The sequence below is a fragment of the Silurus meridionalis genome, chromosome 23 (assembly GCF_014805685.1).
Source record: "Silurus meridionalis isolate SWU-2019-XX chromosome 23, ASM1480568v1, whole genome shotgun sequence".
NCBI lineage: Eukaryota > Metazoa > Chordata > Actinopteri > Siluriformes > Siluridae > Silurus > Silurus meridionalis.
In genome coordinates, this window is record NC_060906.1 from 22,616,626 (window position 1) to 22,640,789 (window position 24,164).

At 40.1% G+C, this 24,164-nt stretch overlaps 1 protein-coding gene across 6 annotated transcripts in view; it reads left to right on the forward strand.

Annotated features, from left to right (window-relative positions):
* The window catches only part of matn3a (matrilin 3a), a 16,680-nt gene extending 645 nt beyond the window's left edge, over positions 1-16,035 (forward strand). The window contains exons 2-11 of one of the 6 annotated variants that reach the window (XM_046836773.1): positions 4,728-5,303; positions 5,854-5,979; positions 7,318-7,485; positions 8,752-8,913; positions 9,072-9,191; positions 10,681-10,800; positions 11,238-11,357; positions 13,495-13,593; positions 15,686-15,752; positions 15,828-16,035. In XM_046836773.1, coding sequence (XP_046692729.1) covers positions 4,728-5,303; positions 5,854-5,979; positions 7,318-7,485; positions 8,752-8,913; positions 9,072-9,191; positions 10,681-10,800; positions 11,238-11,357; positions 13,495-13,593; positions 15,686-15,741 — 1,547 coding nt within the window. In that variant the 3' untranslated portion in view covers positions 15,742-15,752; positions 15,828-16,035. The remainder of the gene's footprint in view (positions 1-4,727; positions 5,304-5,853; positions 5,980-7,317; positions 7,486-8,751; positions 8,914-9,071; positions 9,192-10,680; positions 10,801-11,237; positions 11,358-13,494; positions 13,594-15,685; positions 15,753-15,827) is intronic. The other 5 variants (XM_046836775.1, XM_046836776.1, XM_046836777.1 and 2 more) reach the window with 5 other exon arrangements.
* Positions 16,036-24,164: the final 8,129 nt, after the last annotated feature.

Here is a 24,164-nt window from a genome sequence, read left to right on the forward strand (position 1 = left end):
GGAAATGTCACGTTTTAAAACGTTTGTATTATGTAACGAGAATACAAACGTGAGATTCTTCGCAAAAAACCTTATGGACTTATATTAACTCTACATCCTTAAAACAAAGCAGTGCAACAATCATTTTGAACATTTTGTGGTAACTGTATGCCATTAGACACACAAAATGTCCACAAATCCATTGTTTGCATGATAGATTTCAAATTCAGATTGAATTCTTTTGGTCTCACATCACAAACAAAACATAGTTTGTCATGCAGGGAAATTATTTTTTTTACAACTCTGTCATTGATATAAAAAACTAATTTACATAAACCAGAAGGTACAAAGCAACTCATAAACGATATCATTAATATAATGAGTCTACTATAATGTCTCAGCAATAATATTTGCATTGACGGTTAACAATGATGGAACTGTAATGAATGGAAATTTACTGTCACTCAGATGAAGATGGGTTTTTCTCAAGGTCAGGTTCCTCTTAAGGTTCCTTCCATCTCAGTCACCACTTGTTCACTCATTAGGTTAAAACTTTTAGAAGCACCAAGTGCATACATTTTATGACATCTGTAAAGCTGCTTTGGGACAATGTCTATTGTTAAAAGCACCATACACATAAAACTGAATTAAACTGAATGTACCTGTAGACAAATTGACAAGAAAAAACAATTATAATAAATAAATAAATAAATATATATATATATATTTTATACTAGCTTATCATTCATAAATATTTGTTAAAGAAGAATAAATAGAAACTTGATCAGCTATAATCATGCTACATTTGAAGGATGGGTTCCTTCTTGACCCTCGTTCTCAAGGTTTCTTCCTCATACCATCTCAGTGAGCTTTTTTTCCCCCTCATAACCACTGTCTCCACCAGGCTCACACGTCAGTGATAAACTTCTAGAGAGTAATTTAGGAATTGGAAATTGATACCTGTAATTTTTCTTTGTAAAACTACTGGAACATGTAATAACATACAAATCAAATAATTTAATTGAATGATGATATTTTAATCTATTAATTAACCTTTTTAAAAACTAAAGTATACAAATATGGCTAATGATCTAATATGAAAATAAAGAATTTTTGGACCTACCAAAAGAAAAAGCATGATCGCCTTTTCCTTTTATAAAAAAACTTTCCATGGCAAGTAAACTAATTTATTTGTACAAATGACAAATTTTTATAGTGCATAGAGATTTGTTGAGATAATCAACCAATATGGCATAGATAGATAGATAGATAGAGAGAGAGAGAGAGAGAGAGAGAGAGAGATAGAGAGAGAGAGAGAGAAAGAGAGATAGAGAGAGATATATATATATATATATATAGAGAGAGAGAGAGAGAGAGAGAGAGAGAGAGAGAGAGAGAGAGAGAGAGAGTTCTCTTTCATTGAAAACCACTTGCTGCTGTTTGGGATAGTTCTTAATGAACAGCATGAAGATCCACAAGGTTGCTGTGGAGGGTTAAACTCAAGAACCATGAAGATGGATTTGGACAGCAATTATATCAATTGTTTGCTACAATAGTGTAGGACAACCAGTGCCCTAAACAGTTCTGTGTTCACGTCTCCATCAGTGAACAGCTGATAAACTCAACAATGATAAAACTATAAAGAATGGATATGAGTTCCCTCTAGAGTCTCTTCTTCATTCTTTATATCATCTCAGAAGGTTTGCCACTATCGCCACTGGCTTGCTCATTAGGGACAAAGATAAAGGGATAAATGTATACTAAATTATAATGCAAAAAAATGTATATTCATAATCAGTTTATTTCTACAAACCTGCTTTAGACAACTGTCCATTGTAAAATGCTTTAAAAATAAAACTGAATTGAAGATACATTGCAGATGTGGTGGATAGAGAGCAAGTTGAAGTAAAATCTTGGAGAATTTCTTTAAAGGCAAGTTTTGTAATGTGCATGGATATTGAAATTCTTTCAATATTGGATTTTTACCTTTACACTGACTAACTACGTTTGACTTGTCTTTGTGTCACTAATGTATAATCCGGCTTTTCCCTGTTGGTGGTCCAAAGTAGACAGAGGTAAATCTAGGTTAATTGGAGAACAGTATCATCACAAAGACCTGGCCCAACTGGTAAATTATCCTGGATTTAAGAGCCTTTCTCCAACCAAGGATGACTGGCAAAAAGACTCATCAGCAGCACAGACAAGGTTGATTTCTTCACAGGAGCTGAAGGGTGAATGGGCGCCTGTAGTTTGTCGCAAAGTAGCGGCTCATGAAGGATCGCTTACGGGTTTAAAAGGACACGTTACAGTCACGGAGGTATCGCTTGGCGGTCAGGAACGTCCGGAAGAAGAACAATTAGTTGTAATACAAAAATTATCACCTGTAGGTCTGGACAGGACACATACAAGTGAGGGACAATCACGAGACATTCCAGAGCAACCACTTATAAGTCCAGGACTTTCGATTTTAGCACCAGAAATCTCAGTTACAGATCCAGAAGCGTTATTTGCATTTCCAGAGAAGTCACTTGCAAGTCAGGGCGAAACAAGTAAACTTCCAGAGCAGTCTTCTGTAATTCCAGAACTTTCATTTACAAAGCCAAAGCATTCACTTGAAGGTCCAGAGCAATCAGTAGCAAATCCAGGACGCTCACAGAATCCAAAAGGTGAACCAGCAATACCTTTTCATCCAACCTCTCCCCCTGTACACCAGAGGACCTGGAAAACCTCAACACTGCTGCCAAATCTCTCTGTGCCAAAGTCCTCTCTGGCGCCGAAGTTATTCCGTGAAGCAACCTTACCTGGGTGGCGGCCAGCATCCACTCTGGCACCACAGCCGTATCCTAAAACAACTTAAGCTCAGCCTCAGGCTCCAGTCAGTGCAGGGAGGACAGGTACTAAAAATCAGCTAGTAGTGTCAAATCACAGCCTCATGAAAGCAGAGCTTCCTTTTGCACTAAAGGTGGATTCAGCTGTGTGACATCATGGACCATATTTTGTGTTCACTCAGCAATTTTTCATTTACAGTTTTTGTAAAAGTAGCTCAAGAAATTGACCAGTTAAACAGTGGGGGTAAAATCCTTAATGTTTAAGAATGGATGCTTATTGTCATGTAACTGAAGGTGGATGGAAGTGCAGACTAATTGTTTAAGTGCAAACCAAAACAACCAAACAACTATTAAAACCATCATCATAATCATCAGTAAGGGATACTAAGCAAAACTACACAAAGACTAAGCACAAAGACGGCATAAACACTAGACGCAAATGCTAAGCACAAAAGCTAGGTACAAATGCTAGACACTAATGCTAGACAATAACGCTAGGCACAAACACTAGGCACAAACACTAGATGCAAAGTCTAAGCACAAAAGCTAGACACTAGACACAAAGACTAGGTATTAATGCTATGCACTAAGACTAGGCACTAAGACTGGACACTAATGCTAGGCACAAAGACTAATCTCAAACACTAAACACTTAGCAAAAAGGCTAGGCAAGAAGAAGAGGTACAAAGACTAGACACTAACATAATGGCACAAGCACTAGGCACAAAGACCCCCCACTAACAGCAGGCGCCAACGCCAGGGACAAAGGCTAGGCACAAAGACTAGGCACAATGACTAGCCACTAACACCAGGCACAAAGGCTAAGCACAAAGGCTAGCCGCAAAGGCTAGGCACTAACGCGAGTCACTAACATTATGGCACAAGCGCTAGGCAACCATAACCAGGGAATCTAACACTTAATTTTTTTTATACAACTCATGAAACCCAACAGTAATAGCTTGGTGGTGCTGGGATTTGAACTCAAGACCTTCTGAGCAGCCATTCAACACCTCAAATCACTGAGCTACAACTTCTCAATAAATAAATAAACATTAGGATAGAGTGGCATTATGGCTACCATCCTAAACATGATTCTTTTACAGTAATAAAAAATTCAAGCAATAATTTTTTTCTCTTATACTACAACCAAGTTATATATGTTTACAGCTGTTCATCATCACCATCCATCTCTATCGAAATAAAGACAAAACAAAATGCATTTAGTCATGTTAAGAGGAATTTAATAGAGTAAAACTCCTCTGTCCTAAATACGTCCGTGTGTCGTAAAACATGTGTAAAACATCGTTCTTCAAAAAAAAAAAAATCATAAAAGTAATCTCACATTTTTCTCATGTCTTCGAGTGACAGTACTTTTACATGAGTAGAATATTTCATTACTCATCCACCTCTGGTTATTTCAACTTTCGCACTGTGGTCGTTTCGGTTGTGTTTTTCTTTTCATTATATGTTGATGTCCAATTACTGAATCACCTTTAGGACATTTAAAAAAAAACAAAAAAATGACCATGTTCATTTTTTTTTTTTTAAAAAAATGTCACTGCATGCTAGCATACTGAGAGGTGCCAAGATCACTAACACACAAACCAATGCCGGTACAACGTATCAGCATGTTGTGCTTTCTAGTTATTTTAGAAAATAGACTGAGACAATGGAATTAAACCTTTAAAATGGAGCAAGTAGATTTGAAACATCATGAAAAGTCTGCTTGTATGTTGTACTTTTACTTTTAATGGCATTGGGTCATATTGAAGTCACACTCATACTAACACTCAGTGCTCAACTCAAGCTTCTACATCAGGAAGTAGTTGGTCCTGAACATTACTAAACATCTAACCAATACAATTATTATCTTTTCTTTATTAGATGTCATTAATAAAAAAGGTTTTTTTTTGCTCTCAGCTACGGATTCTCACTGTAGGAGCCGACCATTGGACCTTGTCTTTATCATTGACAGCTCTCGCAGTGTGCGTCCAGGTGAGTTTGAGAAGGTCAAGGTCTTCCTTTCGGACATGGTGGACACCCTGGACGTAGGCGCCGATGCCACACGGGTCGCCGTGGTGAACTACGCCAGCACCGTCAAAATCGAGTTCCTGCTCAAAGATCATCTGAAAAAGTCAAGCATGAAGCAAGCGATCAGTATCATTGAGCCCCTGGCTGCGGGCACCATGACCGGTCTGGCCATTAAAAAAGCCATGGAAGAGGCCTTCACCGAGCAGTCAGGGGCACGGCCAAGATCGCAGAAGATTGCAAAGGTGGCCATTATCGTCACGGACGGGCGTCCTCAGGACCAGGTGGAAGAGGTGTCTGCGGCAGCCCGGGCCACGGGGATCGAGATCTACGCGGTGGGAGTGGACCGAGCTGACATGATGTCCCTCAAACTAATGGCCAGCAACCCACTGGAAGACCATGTGTTCTACGTCGAGACCTACGGGGTCATCGAGAAGCTTACGTCCAAGTTCCGGGAGACTCTGTGTGGTAGGAATACGGGTTGGGGGAGGGGCTGCTTTTAATCAAATGCATTTCTATTAATCTTAGAAGGAGCATTGAGGATGTGATTGGACGATGTTTTTTGTATTGATGCTATTTAAATTTTTATTGCATGTACATTTGTATTGGTTTGGGCATGACATGAGTACTTTTCTGTATAATATTGATTGTTTTGTTTTTTGAGTATAGGTAGTGCCCTAGTTACGATGGTTCAGTTTAAGATTTTTCAACTACATGTGTATATCAATACTTGTAATTTCTGCACAAGGAAGTTCTTTAAATACAAACACATGAGAATATTATATGAATGCATTAACCACTGTACCTTCTTCATCCACAGCTGGCGAAAACTGGAAGTGAAATCGTATTCGATTACGAGGTTTCTGAATTTTACAGAAGCAGAGGGCGAGCTAATTGCGTTGCTATTTTAATCATTCGAAGCAATTAACCTGCATTTGAAATTCGCGTTTATCTGTGAAATCGTGTATCATGAAGGAAAAGGCTCGGAAAATTGTAACCGTAAAAGAGCTCGTTCCAGGTACGGATCCTTGTTCCATGGGAAATGATTGCCAGCACATTTGTGTCAGCAGCGGCTCGTCGTTTTACTGCCAGTGTCAGAAGAACTATATTTTGAACGAGGACCAGAGAACATGCTCCCTCAAACGTAAGAATCTCAGGATGGTTAGAATCAAACGTAAGAATCTCATTCCTCGGCTAGATCATGATCATGGTTATGAGCCACATTACAAGGTTTCCTGGCAATGTGTATTTATAGATTTTGCACTTTTCCATCCTGGGTCATCTGTCAATCATCAGACTATACCACAGTAGATGATTTGGGCAGAACGAGGCAAATCTTTCTTTCGAATTATGCTTAGAATCGGTTTTTGTGGCTTCGGATCAGATCAAATATTGATGCCTGTACAGTATCTATACACTATATACCATGTATTCATATTTTTTACAATGATGGAGATGAACCACATCCACAAAGCATGTATATTACAGAAACAGAAACTCACCGGCCACTTTATTAGGAAGACCTGCATTTATTCATGCGCTCCCTGTGACTGTGCGTGCAGCCTTGTGCTGCCATCTGTTGGAATGTTACAAAACTAATCTTAAAACTGTGAATGGCTGGTTGGATGCATAAATGGTTTTCCTATTAAAGTGGTTGATTGGTTGTGTAGATTTGCTTTAGGGGGGTGTGGAACAAGATCTTCTTCGAAAGATTGTTTTTATCCAACCTAAGCCACAGGATTATTTATTTTCAGCCCAAACTCGCCATCGAAAGGGCGAACTAGCCTCACACTCTGCCCAATCGTTTCCTGTTGTGACCCAGGCGTTAGTTATTTTCTGCCTATTTGTTTCACTCTGGCATACAACAAATCTTTCAGGACTAACCTACTTATTTAGACATATATTAATACAAAAATCTAATGAAAACTCCTCCTCCACAGCTGCCTTTGTCATGGCTCTGGAAAGTCATACAAAAATGATACATTACATGATACATACAGTATTTTCAATCAAAGCACAACTATATATGTTTTTGTGCTATGTCTATAACAGAACAAATCCAACAGAGCAATCCGCTGGATTAAAACTCTAAACCATCCCATGCTGTGTGATTTTGATGGATGGTCATCCTGCATAGAAACTGTAACATCTTCCTGATGTTGAACAACGAAAAATGCAGGGAACGCCATCTCCTGGTTTGCACTAACGTACCCGTTCTTTTCAGCTCAGTGAAACGTCTTTCTCTCCGTGACTAGCAAGACAGATGACAATCACGTGCCTGGGATCCTGGTGATAATGTTGTGTTTGGGATCAGGTTTATGGGCTGAAAACCAAAATCTTTTGGTTCTAAGCACATATTTCTTTTTATTCTTTGGTTTTTAAAGTGTGTAGTAGGAATCTTTTCACAAAACTAGCATTTGCAAAAGTACGTGCTATATTTGAGACTGTTCAGGTAACTGGTGTTTGAAATTCTCCATTCCAGGTGTATCTCCATGCAAAATGGGACACAGCTGTCAGCATATCTGTGTTGAAAGCGACACGTCCTATTACTGCAAGTGTCGTCCCGGGTATGTCTTAAACGAAGACAAGAGAACGTGCTCCATTAGCAGGAATGGTGGACGCGATGACAACGATGGTGAAAGTAGCGCCAGTGAGTTCAAAATCTCATGGCGGAAATATGAATGTATGAAAGTCTGAGAGTCTCGAGATCTCGACATAACAGATGTTTTCTCGTGCCGTTTCAACGGAATTGGAAATTTCTCATGGAGAACAGGTTGGCGTCTGAAATCTCCATCAAAGTTACTAATTAACCGCAGCAAGTATATGACTTAGATGTATGGCCTGATGGCCTCCTTCTCAAGTGTCAGACTCTGGCTTTCGTTTTCTAAATTAGTTTTTATTTAAGCCAATTTTCACTAAACTTGTACTTCCCCATAACTGAAAAATAAAATCTAAAGACTTTTCAAGGCCTTAAATTTAGATTTTTTTAACTTTTTGACTTTTTAAAAAATGTTAAGACTTAGCGGAAACCCTGGTTTTAGTGAATCCCTGATAAAAGTAAAAGCGAATGCGACCATGCATGATGCTGCGATGATGCTGTCTTTAGAACATGCAACACAGAAAGATTAAATATCACAGGGAAATAATCTATATGTCAGGATCACAAGAAAATAAAGTTGTGATCACGAGAAAACTTTTGTTATTCTGAGATCATGAGAAAACAGAAAAGAAACCTCTTGGCCTCTTAGGACTTCCGTACGACTAAATTAACTTTTACGCCATTTCTTGAATGTGCTTCTTCTGAGACATGTGACAGACATTTCATACAAAGGCAGCACAAGGAGTCTTGTCATTACAGATGGTCCAAAAAAGTTGTAAGATGAACAGAGGAATGAAGATTGTCCAAGGTTTAGAAACCAGAATTTATACTTGTGCCTGAATTAACACATAATAATACGATTTAATATGATTTAATTCCCAATAAAACCAATATCTGCATATTTTAACCAATTAATGGGTGTTGGGGGTTAGTGGTTTGCCTAATTTGCTTTAAACACCTTGGATTGGGGGTTTGAATGGTCTACCCGTACTACTGATATGTCAAGATCACAAAAAAAGCAACTCTCGTTATGTTGAGGTCACGAGAAAACAACGTTTGTCATGGCATTCCCTACAAAAAACATTCCCTAATTTTTTTTGGATGCAGATTGGTGCTTCCAAATTTTCAGTGTTTGAATGGGTGTGATTGTACCCTGCTATGGGTTCCAGGGTGTCACCTGACTGGAAGAGAATCTTCCAACTTCTTGGGAACTTCTTGAGACACTGTAAAGAAAAAGCAAGATAGATAACGGATAGTTGGATGGTTTCACTATGGAAAAGAAGCATAATTCTGCATAATGTTTATGAATTGTTTCAGGTATTGATGCTTGTGCACTGGGTCATGACTGTCAGCACAATTGTGTCAGCAGTGGATCGTCCTATTACTGCGCCTGTCCCCCAGGCTTTGTCCTGATGCAGGACAAGAAATCTTGTTTCAAGGCCAGTGGTGGTGGTGATGGTGACAATGACAGTAGTGCCAGTGAGTTGCTGGGCCTAATAGGTCATAAATGGCAATGGCTGGTTTCATGCCTATTTATGACGATTTCTTATGTGTATCCGGTAGCAACAGCTTAGCCTCGTATTCCTGTAATGATTTGTCACCTTTATCTTGAGTACTTTCCTCGAAACTCGTTGCAGGTCTGGACCAGTGTGGGATGGGACACGACTGTGGCCATATTTGTGTCAGCAGTGAGGGCTCCTATCACTGTGAATGCTGGAGAGGTTTTGTCTTGAACGAAGACAAGAAAACTTGTTCACGTAAGACCTTGTAATCCAGGCGATTCACTGTAATTCAAAATTTCTATATCTCCTCTTGGTACCAACTTCCTGAAATTCTGGAGAATTGATCGCCTTTTACTTCTTATTGATCGTCTGTACAGTCTCCCAAACAAACAGTTATTACTAAAACAAAGTCTTCTAACCTGGTATGGTGCATTTTTATGGGTCTGTTGTTTGGAAAAACTACTGGTGGACATTGCAGCCAAAACTAAACAATTTCTGTTGTGGAATGTAGAATCTTCAATGTTCAAGAAGTTCAACTTCGAATCTAAAGATCAACAAGAACCTTTATTCTAATTAATTTTCTTCAGAGGTTCCTTATAGAAGGCAATGAAATTTGTTTGTGATAATTAAAGGCTTCCTAAATATCAGATTCTAAAAAATTATTCTCAGATACTCTGGATTTGTCCTGTACTTTACTAATGGCTCATTGCAGGTCTGGACCAGTGTGGGATGGGACATGACTGTGAGCACATATGTGTCAGCAGTGATGGCTCCCATCGCTGTGAATGCCGGAGGGGTTTTGTCTTAAATGATGACAAGAAAACTTGTTCACGTAAGACCTTGTAGACCAGGCTATTCATCTGTGGGCTCGAGCTCTGCATGTTCTCTCCAACCAGGCACCTTACTAATGTTGAAGAAAAGTGATACACCTTAATTCACTGTATAGAGTACAACCGCTATTAGATCATTTGGAGAACTGAGAGGTATCCACTTGTTCCTGATTGGTGGTACTTTGTGACAGTTTGTAATTCAAATGGAAGTGGTTTAAAAAGGTTGAAATTCTCACCAGAAGGTCATGAGTTCAAATCTGAGCACCACAAAGCTGCCTCTGCTGGGACCATGAGAAAGTCTTTTAACCCTCAAACGCTCAGTTGTATAAATTAAATAACAAATCTGTGGCATTTGGCAGACACTCTTATCCAAAGTGACTTACATTCATCTCATTCAGACAACTGAGCAGCTATGGGGTTAAGGGCCTTGCTCAGAGGCCCAGGGGTTGCAGCTTGGTGTGGCTGGGATTTAAACTCACAAGCTTCAGAACCATAGTCCAATGTCTAATGTCCAATGTCCAACTCCACTTTGGATAAGAGCATCTGCCAATTGCTTTAAATGTAAATGTGATCAGTTGTGGTCTACACAACCTAAACAAAAATTGTTGAAACAAAGAATTATAACTTGGAATTCTGCATTTTGCTGGTACGTTGGTTGGAGAAACGACTGGTGGACAGTGCAGACTTTGAGAGCCCAAACTGAATAGACCAGTTTGTAGACAACAGAATAAAATCTAATGCTCAGATTCCCAAGATGCTCTGAAATGTTAATTGTTTAATGTTTGTAGCATCGGTTAGACACAGGGATGTAATAAAGACGAGGAGATCGGACATGGTTTTCAGAAGGGAATTTTGTATTTACTAAAGATACAACATCTGAAATTTTTCAGTGCTTTACTCATTAATCGTTGCAGGTCTGGACAAGTGTGGGATGGGACATGACTGTGAGCACATTTGTGTCAGCAGTGATGGCTCCTATCGCTGTGAATGCCGAAGGGGTTTTGTCTTGAATGATGACAAGAAATCGTGTTCACGTAAGACCTTGTAGACCAGGCTATTCATCTGAAAGCTCAAGCTCAGTGTTTACTCCAACCAGGCACCCTATCTAGTTTTAGCGCTATAACTTGGTATGGTGCCTTCACTGGTATGTTGGTTGAAGAAACTACTAGTGGACATTGAAGCTTTTAAGAGATTCAGTTGAATAGTCCTGATGTAGACGACTGGTTTCGATTATTGCATCGAAAACATCCACATATTATTTTTTCATGAGTTAAACTCCGGGTTGTCATAAAAAAAGACATTGGAATTAAAAAAGGGCACTCCTGTGTAAACGATACACTTTTAAATGCTTTCGGCTTTATTCCGTTTTGTTCACGATCTCTTAAATATGATATGCGGATCAAGTTTCAGTAGCTAATATTTCTGTACAACATCTGAATTTGTCCAGTGCTTTACTAATGGCTCGTTGCAGGTCTGGACCAGTGTAAGATGGGACATGACTGTGAGCACATTTGTGTCAGCAGTGATGGCTCCCATCGCTGTGAATGCCGGAGAGGTTTTGTCTTGAATGATGACAAGAAAACGTGCTCAAGTAAGACCTTGTAGACCAGGTTATTCATCTGAAAGCTCAAGCTCAGTGTTTACTCCAACCAGGCACCCTATCTAGTTAAAAAGGAAATTACTTTTAGCGCTATAACTTGGTATGGTGCCTTCACTGGTACGATGGTTGAAGAAACTACTAGCTTTTAAGAGATTCAATTGAATAGTCCTGATGTAGACGACTGGTTTCGATTATTGTATCGAAAACATCCACATATTATTTTTTCTTGAGTTAAACTCCGGGTTGTCAAAAAAAGAAGGAGACATTGGGTATGAGTTTAAAGGTCCTACATTTTCAAAGGTCTCCACCAATTTTCGAATTAAAAAAGGGCACTCCTGTGTAAACGATACACTTGTAAATGTTTTCAGCTTTATTCCGTTTTATTGACGACCTCTAAAATATGATATGCGGATCAAGTTCCAGTAGCTAATATTCCTGTACAACATCTGGATTTGTCTAGTGCTTTACTCATGGCTCGTTGCAGGTCTGGACCAGTGTAAGATGGGACATGACTGTGAGCACATTTGTGTCAGCAGTGATGGCTCCCATCGCTGTGAATGCCGGAGGGGTTTTGTCTTGAATGATGACAAGAAAACGTGCTCAAGTAAGACCTTGTAGACCAGGCTATTCATCTGAAGGCTCAAGCTCTATGTGTTCACTCCAACCAGGCATCTTATCTAGTTAAAGATCATTTGTTAAAGAAGAAAAGGAGCCACTACATACTTTAGTATGGTAGTATGGTAGTTCAGTGGTAAAGGCTCTGGGTTACTGATTGACCCCAGCTTCTTAACTTTGCGGGAATTTGCAAAGAAAGAATTTCAATGTAATGTACATGTGACAAGTATAAAGTAACCTAAATTTTAGATCTGCATTTGTATTTCTGAGGCATATACGATTTCCTGATTAGATGCTTGTGCTTCATGAAATTCGAAACTTTAAACACCAGATCTACTTTTTCAATTCTAACCCCTCTATTCCAGACACATGCCCCCAAACCAAAACAGCATTGATGCCTAATAGCCAGGTATGGTGCATTTCACCGGCATGCTGGTTGGATGAAATACTCTTAGACTTTGCAGCCCTCAAGTCCAAAATGAATAGTCCTGTTGTAGACAGCTGCCAAGAGGAAATTGTTCTTACAGTCTATAGGGTTGTATAGAGTCAGCATTTCGGTCAGTGGGAAATCCACTGGCATGTGTAGGGACTACTGGCTGTGAATAGAAGTCGAGGCTGCGTTAATTGGAAAACTGGTTGTTGGATGTGATCTCATCTGTCGCTGAAATTGTCTGAAACAGGGTTGCAAAATTCCAGGAATTTTCAAGACTGGAAACGTTCCATTGTAATTAACAGGAATTAATAGGAATAAACTGGGAATTAGAAAAATTACAGGTTAGCATTTAACAGAAAACGTAAATGTAGTTGAGCCACATGCACAATTACTGCAGGTCTACTGAGGCCACGCCCCCTACATGTACGGTGCATTCCTCAGTAACACACACAATTTTTTTGAATCCTGCACGTCAAAGAAATTCAATCTCGAAAAGTATTCATGTAGAAATTACATAAATATTACATACATTCATGTTTAAAACTTCCTCGTGTGAGCTATTGTGCAACAAAATGATACAATTAAATAATAAAACATTTAATCTGTATTAATTTGCATGCATGTCACCTTATGATCAAACAAAATGTTTTATATTTGTATATGATACATATCATACATTCTCGAATTCCTATAAATTCCCATAAATTCCTGTTAAGTTTCCAACTTCAAATATGCCATGGAAAGTTTCTGGAAAATGTCCTGCCCCTTTGCAAACCTTGTCCAAAATCTATTTTAACATTTAGCATAAAAAAAAAAAAAACATGTAACATACAATGTTGAAAAAGCCTATTTGACAACATTGCATTAGCTGTTGCTAAGTGTTACAGTGATGCTAACAAACGACAGAAAATGATTAATGTTGCAAGAGGTTTTTCTTAATTACAACAAAAACTGAGTTGTGACTTATAGAAATAGCATAGAAAAGTAACGTTACATGTTACTGTCCATTGGAATACAAGCAAAAATCTAGCTAGCAGAGCTGCATCTGACTAACAACCTTTGCTTAATTTCGATATGAAGAGATGAAGTTGGAGGTGGTTCAGGATCCTTGTCAATGCGAGGCCAGAATGGCTTTCCAGAGGCAGACGCAAAACTCCATCCAGGCCCTCAATAGCAAACATATCCTTTTGTTAAAATCTTGTACATGGATGAAATGAACCTTTGTCTCCACACCTAGACTTAACAAGGCAACTCTTCTGTTGAATTTTTAAAGTAGATTTACTTGTTAAAATATTGAGGTGGTAGCACAGTGGTTAAGGCAATAAACTCTTGATTAGAAGATTCTAAGTTCAAATCCAAGCACCAACTAGTTGTCACTGCTGAACCCTTGAGGAAGGCCCTTAAACCTCAACTGCTTAGTTGTAGCTCCAGATACTGATGTACTGATCTGAACTTTAAAACCAGGGCTCTGATTTTTATTATTTGATGACCACTGTGGTTTCACCTTTCAGTTTCCTCTTCAGGAGGTAAAATGCTGCTCGGTTACGTTAAGGTCTGTTGTTTGATTCAGTTTAAAACTTTCCACTTTTTCACCCTGATGAAGTCTTTTGTGTTGTTGGTAGTGTGTTTTGAGTTGTCCTCTTCACGCACGATGAAGTTCCTCCCAATTAGATTGGGAGCATTTCTCTGTTAATCGTCAATGTTTTTTGCAGACTAATATAATGTTTTAGAGTCACATAATAAATAAATAAATAAATAAATAAATAAATAAATAAATAAATCTAAGTTACAAGAATAAAGTCGAAATTCCGAGAATAAAGTTGGAATTACAAAAATAAAGTGGTAAAAATAAAATATAATTGTCAAAATAATAATATTATTATTTTATTATTATTATTATTGGTAAGAATAAAATTTTTAGAGAAAAATTCAAGAATTGCAAGTAACGTTTTGCTGTTTTGCATAAAATGGATGAATGGGATTTTGGTTAATTCCTACTGTAGGTTCGGATTTTGCAATCAGGAAATCCTGAGTCTTTTGCACGGAGTTATAATCAGTAAACGGACACTGCAGCAGTTCTGTAGGTGTAGGACAATTTATTCAGAAGAAAATGTCAGACAGACGTTGAGGAAATGGACTCTTTGGTGCAGTCTGTAGGATATAGGACGGTTACTTCTGCATGCTATTCTAAGACGAGCTGTTTCTCGAGAGACTACGATGATGATGATCTAAGAAAGTGTGCTTGATGTCTCTGACTTCTTCAGGGGTCCGGGTTAAAAATATTTGAACTTTATTCTAGTATTGCTAATTGCCATCATCAATAAAGATTAATTCGCCGTTTCCCGAAGCAGCCCTGCAAACCCAAGACATGACACTACCTCCACTGTGCTTTACTGATCTGTTTTGGTTCATGTGCAATTCCTTTCTTTTTCCACACTTTAATCGATTCCCATCTTTTCTCCCACAGGCAGCTCTCTAGTCCTTAAGTTGGTTTATCATTTTTCGGGGGTTCAAACCAAGAGAACGGTTTAATGGAGCACACCTGGGCAACACGAAACTCCTGCATGATATTTCTAATCTCTTTTGATGTTATGTTCTAGGTTGTTTTAACAGACCTCATTTTTAAATACTACGCAAATAAAAGCTGAACTCCTGATTTATTAGTTATCTCTAAATCGTACTCTTAGTTGTTTGGGTTGAATTTGATCCTGAGCTCAGTGTGGAGTTTTTCACGTTCTTTCTGTCTCTGTTCGGGTTTCCTTCAGTCCACCTTTTAGCCAAAAACGTGCTTGTAGATAGATTCGCTATGCTAAATGCCACCCAAGTGTGAATGTGTGCGTCTGCCACGCTGCCCTGTGAGAAACTTGGATTTGTGGGTTTCAGTTCCGGATCCACCATGACCCTGACCAGGATAAAAGCACCTACTGAAAAATGAGTAAAATACCAAAACTCTAGGGAATCATAAAAATATTATATATAACATATAACTGATTATTCTCATTTGTGGGTTTAAAGCTTTGCCTAATAGATGTTGGTTTAGTTTTATATATATATATATATATATATATATATATATATATATATATATATATATATATATATATATATATATATTGGAATAGTGAAAAGGTCAAATCTCTGCATTCTCATAACACTTGCGACTGAAACGGAAATCAGAAACTGCACTCTTTTCCATTATTTCCGTTGCAGTCACTCTATTCAGTTACACCCCACAGGTGTAATCATGCATTCACCTTAACCGCTGTTATACTAGCAGACATCACCAGGAAAGTCGAGCGAATGGAAAGGATGGCGTCCCGCAAGTGATCGATCCTTCGGTGAGTCAGAATTCTGACAATTAGAAATACTGTAACTACTGATAAAAAGGTAACGTGGATTGTGTGAAACTTCAGATTTCTACTCTGATGTCTGGATCGGTTTCCAGTCCACTGAAGCTACATTATGGACCACACTGACCTCCAATACAACGATCTCCAAAGCGTCGATACCTCACCATACCTGGAACCTAAGTGACAATAGAGTGTTCGATGTACGAGTGTATGATACAGGCAAAAGAAAATAATAATAATAATAATAATAAAGCTGACCTGTTTCGAGACAGTGCTGTGCAAAGTTTGTGCACCTCATGGTTTTTTTAGATTAATAAAATGGATGTAAATGTATATTTTAGGTTGAAAATAAATATAATCCTATAAGTATAATCCTATATGCATGTAAAAAAAAAAGCTATTGGTGAAACAGAGACAGTTTTGCACTAAAAAGCATAAATCATAATAATTTTTATGGCGTGCAACAGCGTTTTTCTTCTTTATGGCGTGCAAACTTTTGCACTCCATTGTATGTCTGACAAATCCATAATGGGTTCACTATCCATTTTTTTTTTTACTATTTAATGCTAGTTTATTATATGTTAAGAAGGTAGTATTGAATGATATACCCAAGACGTTTATATATATATATATATATATATATATATATATATATATATATATATATATATATTTCTTTTTTTCTTTACTTATTTTTTGCATGTTTAACACACTTATGGTATCTATAGATAACTTAAAGATGTTTAGCTCATTATATCCGATTCAAATTATTCATTAGCACGACTGTATAATTGATGTACATTATACAAGGAAATAAACAAAGAAAATCCAAAGTAAGCTTGTAAACGTTCCCTTTTATCCGTACTCCCTGGTCAAACACTACACAAGCTCAGAAGAGCCGTCTGTTACGTTTGTGAGATCTTTTGAGTCAACATTTCCAGACTTAGTACAGATGCTGACCTTTCAACAATGCCTGTTCTGTCGGATTTTACCGGTCTGAGTGTGTGTAGCTGGCAGGAGCTGAGCGTTTGGGCGACGTCTCCTTGCATTACACCGTCTCCCTGGCCACTCAAAACAAATTTCAGATCTCAGTGTTAATTCTGACAGCAAACATCAATATTTACGAAACATAAAGGAGCAGGAAAATCATCCGTCCTTCATGCCGTCTTTCAAGAAAAATCGAAAGGTCGCTCAAACGTCAAACGAGCTGCAGTCACAACATGATGGATGAACGTTTACTCCTCCTTGGTGTCCTCTTTATTAATGTCTACAAGTGCATATATACTTCTCACCACTGTGTGCACCAAACTCTGGGATTTTTTGACCCGCTCTGAAAAAACTAAAAAACACATCCTTTGTTTTGAGATGAAAACAGAGGAGCGAAATTCCTAAAATATCACAAGGGTTGGGAAGTTTAGGAACGTCCAACACAAGAAAAGCAGGGTGTCCTGTAGAATAAAATGTTATTGTATATGTTGTTACAGCAGCTCTTCTAGATATGAAGGAGCACGTTGGAGTGTTTCTTGACACTCTTGCAGAAGCGCTGAAGATAAATACACAAATATACGGGTGCATCTCAATAAATGAGAATATCAGTAAAAAGTTGATTTATTTGAGAAATTCAATTAAAAAAAAGTGAAACTGGTCAATTATATAGATTCATCACACACACACTGATAAATTTCAAGTGTTTATTTCTTTTAATGTTGAGGATTTTGGCTTACAGCTAATGAAAACTTAAAATTCAGTATCTCAGCAAATTAGAATATTATTTAAGACCAATAAAATAATAATGAAATAATGGACTACTGAAAAGTATGAACATGTACAGAACTCAATACTCGGTCGGTGCTTCTTTGCATGAATTACTGCAGCAATGCGGCGTGGCATGGAGGTGATCAGTCTGTGGCATGGAGGTGATCAGACTGTGGCATGGAGGTGATCAGACTGTGGCATGGAGTGGCATGGAGGTGATCATTCTGTGACATGGAGGTGATCAGACTGGAAATGCAGGAAATCAGCATCTCCATAAAGCTGGTCAGCAGAGGGAAGCATGAAGCGCTCTGAAACTTCCTGGTAGACGTGTGCAGACCTTGGACTTGATAAAACACAGTGAACCAACACCAGCAGATCACATGACTCCCCAAACCACCACTGACTGTGCAGACTTTACACTGGACCTCAGGATTCTTCAGAATCTTGGATTATGTGCCTCTCCTCTCTTCTTCCATACTCTAGGACCTTGATTTCCACATCTTCTTCTTCTTTCGGCTGCTCCCATTAGGGGTCGCCACAGTGGATCATCCGTCTCCATACCACCCTGTCCTCTACATCTGCCTCTTTCACACCAACTACCTGCATGTCTTCCCTCACCACATCCATAAACCTCCTCCTTGGCCTTCCTCTTTTCCTCCTACCTGGTGGCTCCATCCTTAGCATTCTTCTACAAATATAATTCATGTCCCTCCTCTGCACATGTCCAAACCATCTTAATCTCGCCTCCCTCACCTTGTCTCCAAAACATCCTACATGCGCTGTCCCTCTAATAAACTCATTTCTAATCCTGTCCATCCTTGTCACTCCCAACGTAAACCTCATCTTCAGCTCTGCTACCTCCAGCTCCACCTCCTGTCTTTTACTCAATGCCACTGTCTCTAAACCATATAACATCTCAGGTCTCACCACAGTCCTATAAACTTTCCCTTTTATTCTTGCAGATACTCTTCTATCACAAATCACTCCTGTCACTCTTCTCCACCCACTCCACCCTGCCTGCACTCTTTTCTTTACTTCTCTAACACACTCTCCATTACTTTGCACTGTTGACCCCAGGTACCTGAACTCCTCCACCTTCTCCACCTCTTCTCCCTGCAACTGCACCACTCCACTGCCCTCCCTCTCATTCACACACATGTACTCTGTCTTACTCCTACTGACTTTCATTCCCCTTCTCTCCAGCGCATATCTCCACCTTTCCAGGCTCTTCTCAACCTGCTCCCTACTCTCACCACAAATCACAATATCATCCGCAAACATCATAGTCAGGAGACTCCTGTCTGACCTCGTCCGTCAACCTGTCCATCACCACTGCAAACAGGAAAGGGCTCAGGGCCGATCCTTGATGCAGTCCAACCTTCACCCTGAACCAGTCTATCGTTCCTACTGCACACTTCACTGATGTCACACTGTCCTCATACATGTCCTGCACCACCCTCACATACTTCTCTGACACACCTGACTTCCTCATACAATACCACAACTCCTCTCTCCACCCTGTCATACGCTTTCTCTAAATCTACAAATACACAATGCAACTCCTTCTGTCCTTCTCTATACTTCTCCATCAACATCCTCAAAGCAAATAAGGCTTCTGTGGTGCTCTTCCTCGGCATGACACCATACTGTTGCTCACAGATGGTCACCTCTTCTCTCAGCCTGGCTTCCACTACTCTTTCCCATAACTTCATGGTGTGACTGATCAACTTAATTCCCCTGTAGTTACTGCAGATCTGCACATCTCCCTTATTCATAAAGATCGGTACCAGCACACTTCTTCTCCATTCCTCAGGCATCTTCTCACATTCCAGAATCTTGTTAAACAATCTGGTTAAAAACTCCACTGCCATCTCTCCTAAACATCTCCACGCTTCTACAGGTATGTCATCTGGTCCAACTGACTTTCCACTCTTCATCCTCTTAATCACTGCTCAAAATACTCCCTCCACCTTCTCAACACACTTTCCTCACTAGTCAACACATTTCCATTTCCAATCTTTATTGCTCTAACTTGCAGTACATCCTTCCCAGCTCGGTCTCTCTGTCTGGCCAATCAGTATAAATCCTTTTCTCCTTCCTTAGTGTCCAACCTCTCATACAGCTCCTCATATGCCTTTTCCTTGGCTTTCGCCACATCCCTCTTTACCTGCTGCCGCATCTCCTTGTACTCCTGCCTACTTTTTTCATCACTCTGTCTATCCCACTTCTGTTTTGCCAACCTCTTTCTCCTTATGCTCTCCTGCACTTCCTCATTCCACCACCACGTCTCCTTGTCTTCCTTTCTATTTCCAGATGTCACACCAAGTACTTTTCTAGCTGCCTCCCTCATCACTCCTGCAGTAGTTGCCCAATCATCCAACACCTCTTCACCACCACTGAGCCCCTGTCTGACCTCTTCCCTGAACCTCACTACACTCTTCCTCCTTCAGTTTCCACCATCTTATTCTTCTTTCAGTCCTCACTCTCCTCCTCTTCTTCGCCTCCAAAACCATCCTACAGACCACCATCCGATGCTGTCTAGCTACACTGTCCCCTGCCAACACCTTACAGTCTCCAATCTCCTTCAGGTTGCATCTCCTGCATAGCACATAGTCCACCTGTGTGCACCTTCCTCCACTCTTATCGTCACCCTATGATCCTCCTTCTTCTTAAAATAAGTGTTCACCACTGCCATTTCCATCCTTTTAGCAAAATCTACCACCATCTGCCCTTCCACATTCCTCTCCTTAAAACCATACCTACCATCACCTCCTCATCACCTCTGTTCCCTTCACCTACATGCCCATTAAAGTCTGGCCCAATCACCATCGTTCTTTCCTAGGTACACCATCTACCACTTCATCTAATTCACTCCAGAATCTTTCCTTCTCCTCCATCTCACAGCCAACTTGTGGAGCATAGGCACTGATGACATTTATCATCATCCTTCAACTTCCACCTTCACGATCATCACCCTATCAGAAACTCTCTTCACCTCCACTACACTTTTACTGTACTCTTCCTTCAGAATCACCCCTACACCATTTCTCTTTCCATCCACACCATTATTGAACAGTTTAAACCCACCTCCAATGTTCCTGGACTTACTCCCTTTCCACTTAGTCTCCTGAACACACAACATATCTACCTTTCTCCTCTCCATCATATCAGCTATCTCTCTCCCTTTACCCGTCATAGTACCAACATTTAAAGTACCAACCCGAACCTTCACTCTCATACACTGCTCCTTTCCCTGCCGTCTCTGTAGACGTCTTCCTCCTCTCCTTTTCCTCCTTTGGCCAACAGTAGCCCAATTTTCACCGGTACCCTGTCGGCTAACGATACCTGTGCCGGTCGTTGTTAACCCGGGCCTCGAACGATCCGGTATGAAATTCTCATTTGTGATCCAAAAATTTGATTTGGCACGTTTTATGCTGGATGCCCTTCCTAACGCAACCCTCCCCATTTATCCGGGCTTGGGACCGGCACTAAGAGTGCACTGGCTTGTGCATCTATAATGGCTGGGTTACCTTGATTTCCACATGAAATGCGAAATTTTCTTTTCAAAGACGACTTTGGCCCACTGAGCAACAGTCCAGTCCTTTTTGTCCTTTGCCCAGGTAAGACACCTCTGACATTGTCTCTGGTTCAGGAGCGGCTCGACACGAGGAATGAGTCAGTTGTAGCCCATGTGGGGGCTCTTGAAATGCTTACTCCAGCTGCAGTCGACTCTTTGTGAATCTCCCTAAATTTTTGAATGGGCTTCGCTTCACCTTTTTCTACCACGTTTTTTCCTTCCATTCAACTTTCTATTAATGTACTTGGATTAATTAAAGATTTATCCACCTAATTCAAGATGGCGGCACGGCAGTAGCTCGCAGCGGCCTCTCCAAAAAATAGTGCTTTTACCGTGTTTAGCCCGACTTTTCATAATACATGGACACCAGAGCCAGCTGTGTTTGTGTGTACACCCACCAGACGCTGTTACGGTTCAGGAATCAAGCAACTGCACGATGATGAATGCTGTTCATAGACTTCAGCTTTGCATTCAACACAATCAACCCTCAGCACCTGATTGAGAAGCTGAGCCTACTGGGCCTGAACACCTCCCCCTGCAACTGGATCCTGGAATTCCTGACTGGGAGACCTCAGTCAGTCCGGATCGTGAACAGCATCTCCAGCACCACCACACTGAACACTGTGGTGCCTCAGGGCTGTGTGCTCAGCTCACTGCCCACAAATTCCTTGGTGTTCATCTGGCATATAACCTCACCTGGTCACTCAACATCAGTTCCATCACCAAGAAAGCCCAGCAGCATCTCTACTTCCTGAGAAGGCTGAGGAAAGCTCATCTTCCTCCCCCCATCCTGACCACGTTCTACAGAGGGACCATTAAAAGCATCCTGAGCAGCTGCATCACTGCCTAGTTTGGTATCTGCACCGTCTTGGATCGCAAGACCCTACAGAGGATTGTGAGGACAGCTGAGATCATCGGAGACTCTCTCCCCTCTATCATGCACATTTACACCACACACTGCATCCGCAAAGCAAACAGCATTGTGGAGGACCACACACCCCTTACACACCTCTCACACACACCTCTCACACACACTCTTCACCCTCCTACCATCAGGAAAGCAGTTCCGAAGCATTCGGGCATCACATCCAGACAGTGTAACAGCTTTTTCCCACAAGCCATCAGGCTCCTCAATACACAGAACTAAACTGGAACACACACACACACACACACACACACACACACACACACACACACACTCAACTGTGGGTTACTGAATCTGTACAACCTGAATTTAACACACACTTTAACACACTCCATTCCACCACCATTTATACTTAACTATATTACACTGTTTACATGCTGTTTTTTGCACCTCTTGACTGCTGCTACTGGTTTTTGCACTGCATTGTGTTTGTTTATATTTACTCGTTTATAGTGTCTTTGCACTGTACTGTATATTCAGAGTATACAGTAGGTTTACTGGTCGGCGCTATCTTGTTATGTGTGTTGTCCCACACTCTCTTGTGTTGTCTGTCTGTCTGTACTGATTTTCGTCTGCACTGTTTGCACTCGATGCACTTTATGTAGCTTTTAGTGTAGCACCAAGGTTCTGGAGGAACGTTGTCTCTGTGTACCACTGTGTAGAGTAGAAATGACAATAAAAGCCTCTTGACTTTGACTTGGATACAGCAGTCTGTGAACAGCAGCTTCTTTAGCGATGACCTTTAGTGTCTCACACTCCATGTGCAGGGGGTCAATGATAGTCTTCTGGACAACTGTCAAGTCAGCAGTTTTCCCCCATGATTGTAGAGTGTGAACCAGACTGAGGCTCAGGAAACCTTTGCAGGTGAATGAGATGATTAGTGTGTGACACCATGAGTCTCAAATAGTGATTTTTTACAATGTTTTTAATTTTCTGAAATACTGAATTTGGGGTTTTCATTAGCTGTGAGCCAAAATCATCAACATTAAAAGAAATAAACAGTTGAAATATACCAGTGTGTGATGAATCTATATAATACACCAGTTTCACTTTTTGTATTGAATTACTAAAATAAATCAACTTTTTAATGATATTCTAATTTATTGAGATGCACCTGTATAGGGATAAACTTACACAGGCAAATTTAAAACTTTAAAATGTAGAACGTTAATTTATTTCTGTAAAGCAGCTTTGTGACAAAGTCTACTGTAATAAGCGATTTACAAAATATTATTGAATTGGATATCTGTTGTATATACAGTAAGTACACCCCTCACATTTCAGCAATCATTTGTGTATCCTTTCAGTAGAAATTTACTGTCCTCTAAAAATAACAACATACAGTCGCTATTGTCCAAATAACTGGCAACTAAAGCGAGTTGTCTCACCAAAGATGCCGAGGCTGTAAGATCGGTATCACTCTAAAACATACAGAGGTTTTCCTCAAGGTTTCTTGTCAATGTTCAGACTGTACACCACACACTGCAACAAGTCTGTTTTCATGGCTGTCATTCCAGAACGAAGTCTCTTCTGAAGCTGTCACACGAAATCCGATAAACTTGTTTGGCTCAGATGGTGTCCAGCATGTGTGGTGACACACTGGTGAGGAGAACCAACAAAATTGTGTTTTGCCTACAGTCAAGCATGGTGGTGGTATCATCATGGTCTGGGGTCGCATGAGTGCTGCTGGCACTGGGAAGCACGAGGGAAACACGGATTCCAACATGTACTGTGAGATTCTGAAATAGAAAGATGACACCCCCTTCAGAAACTGGGCTGAACGGCAGTATTTAAACATAATGACCTCAAACGCACCACCAAGATGACAACTGCCTTGCTGAGGAATCTGAAGGTGAGGCCAAGTATGTCTCAAGAGCTGAACACTATTGAGCACCTGTGGGGCTCCTCAAGTGGAAGGTGGAGAAGCACCATGTGTCAAACACCCAGCAGCTTTGTAATGTCATTATGGAGGAGTGGAAGAGGATCCCAGCAACAACCTGTGCAGCTCTGATGAATTCCATACCCAGGAGGATTAAGTCAGTGCTACATAACTGTGCTGATGGTGTACTCACTTTAGTTGCCAGTTATTTAGACAATAATGACTATGTTGAGTTATTTTTTTAGAGGACAGTAAATCAGCACT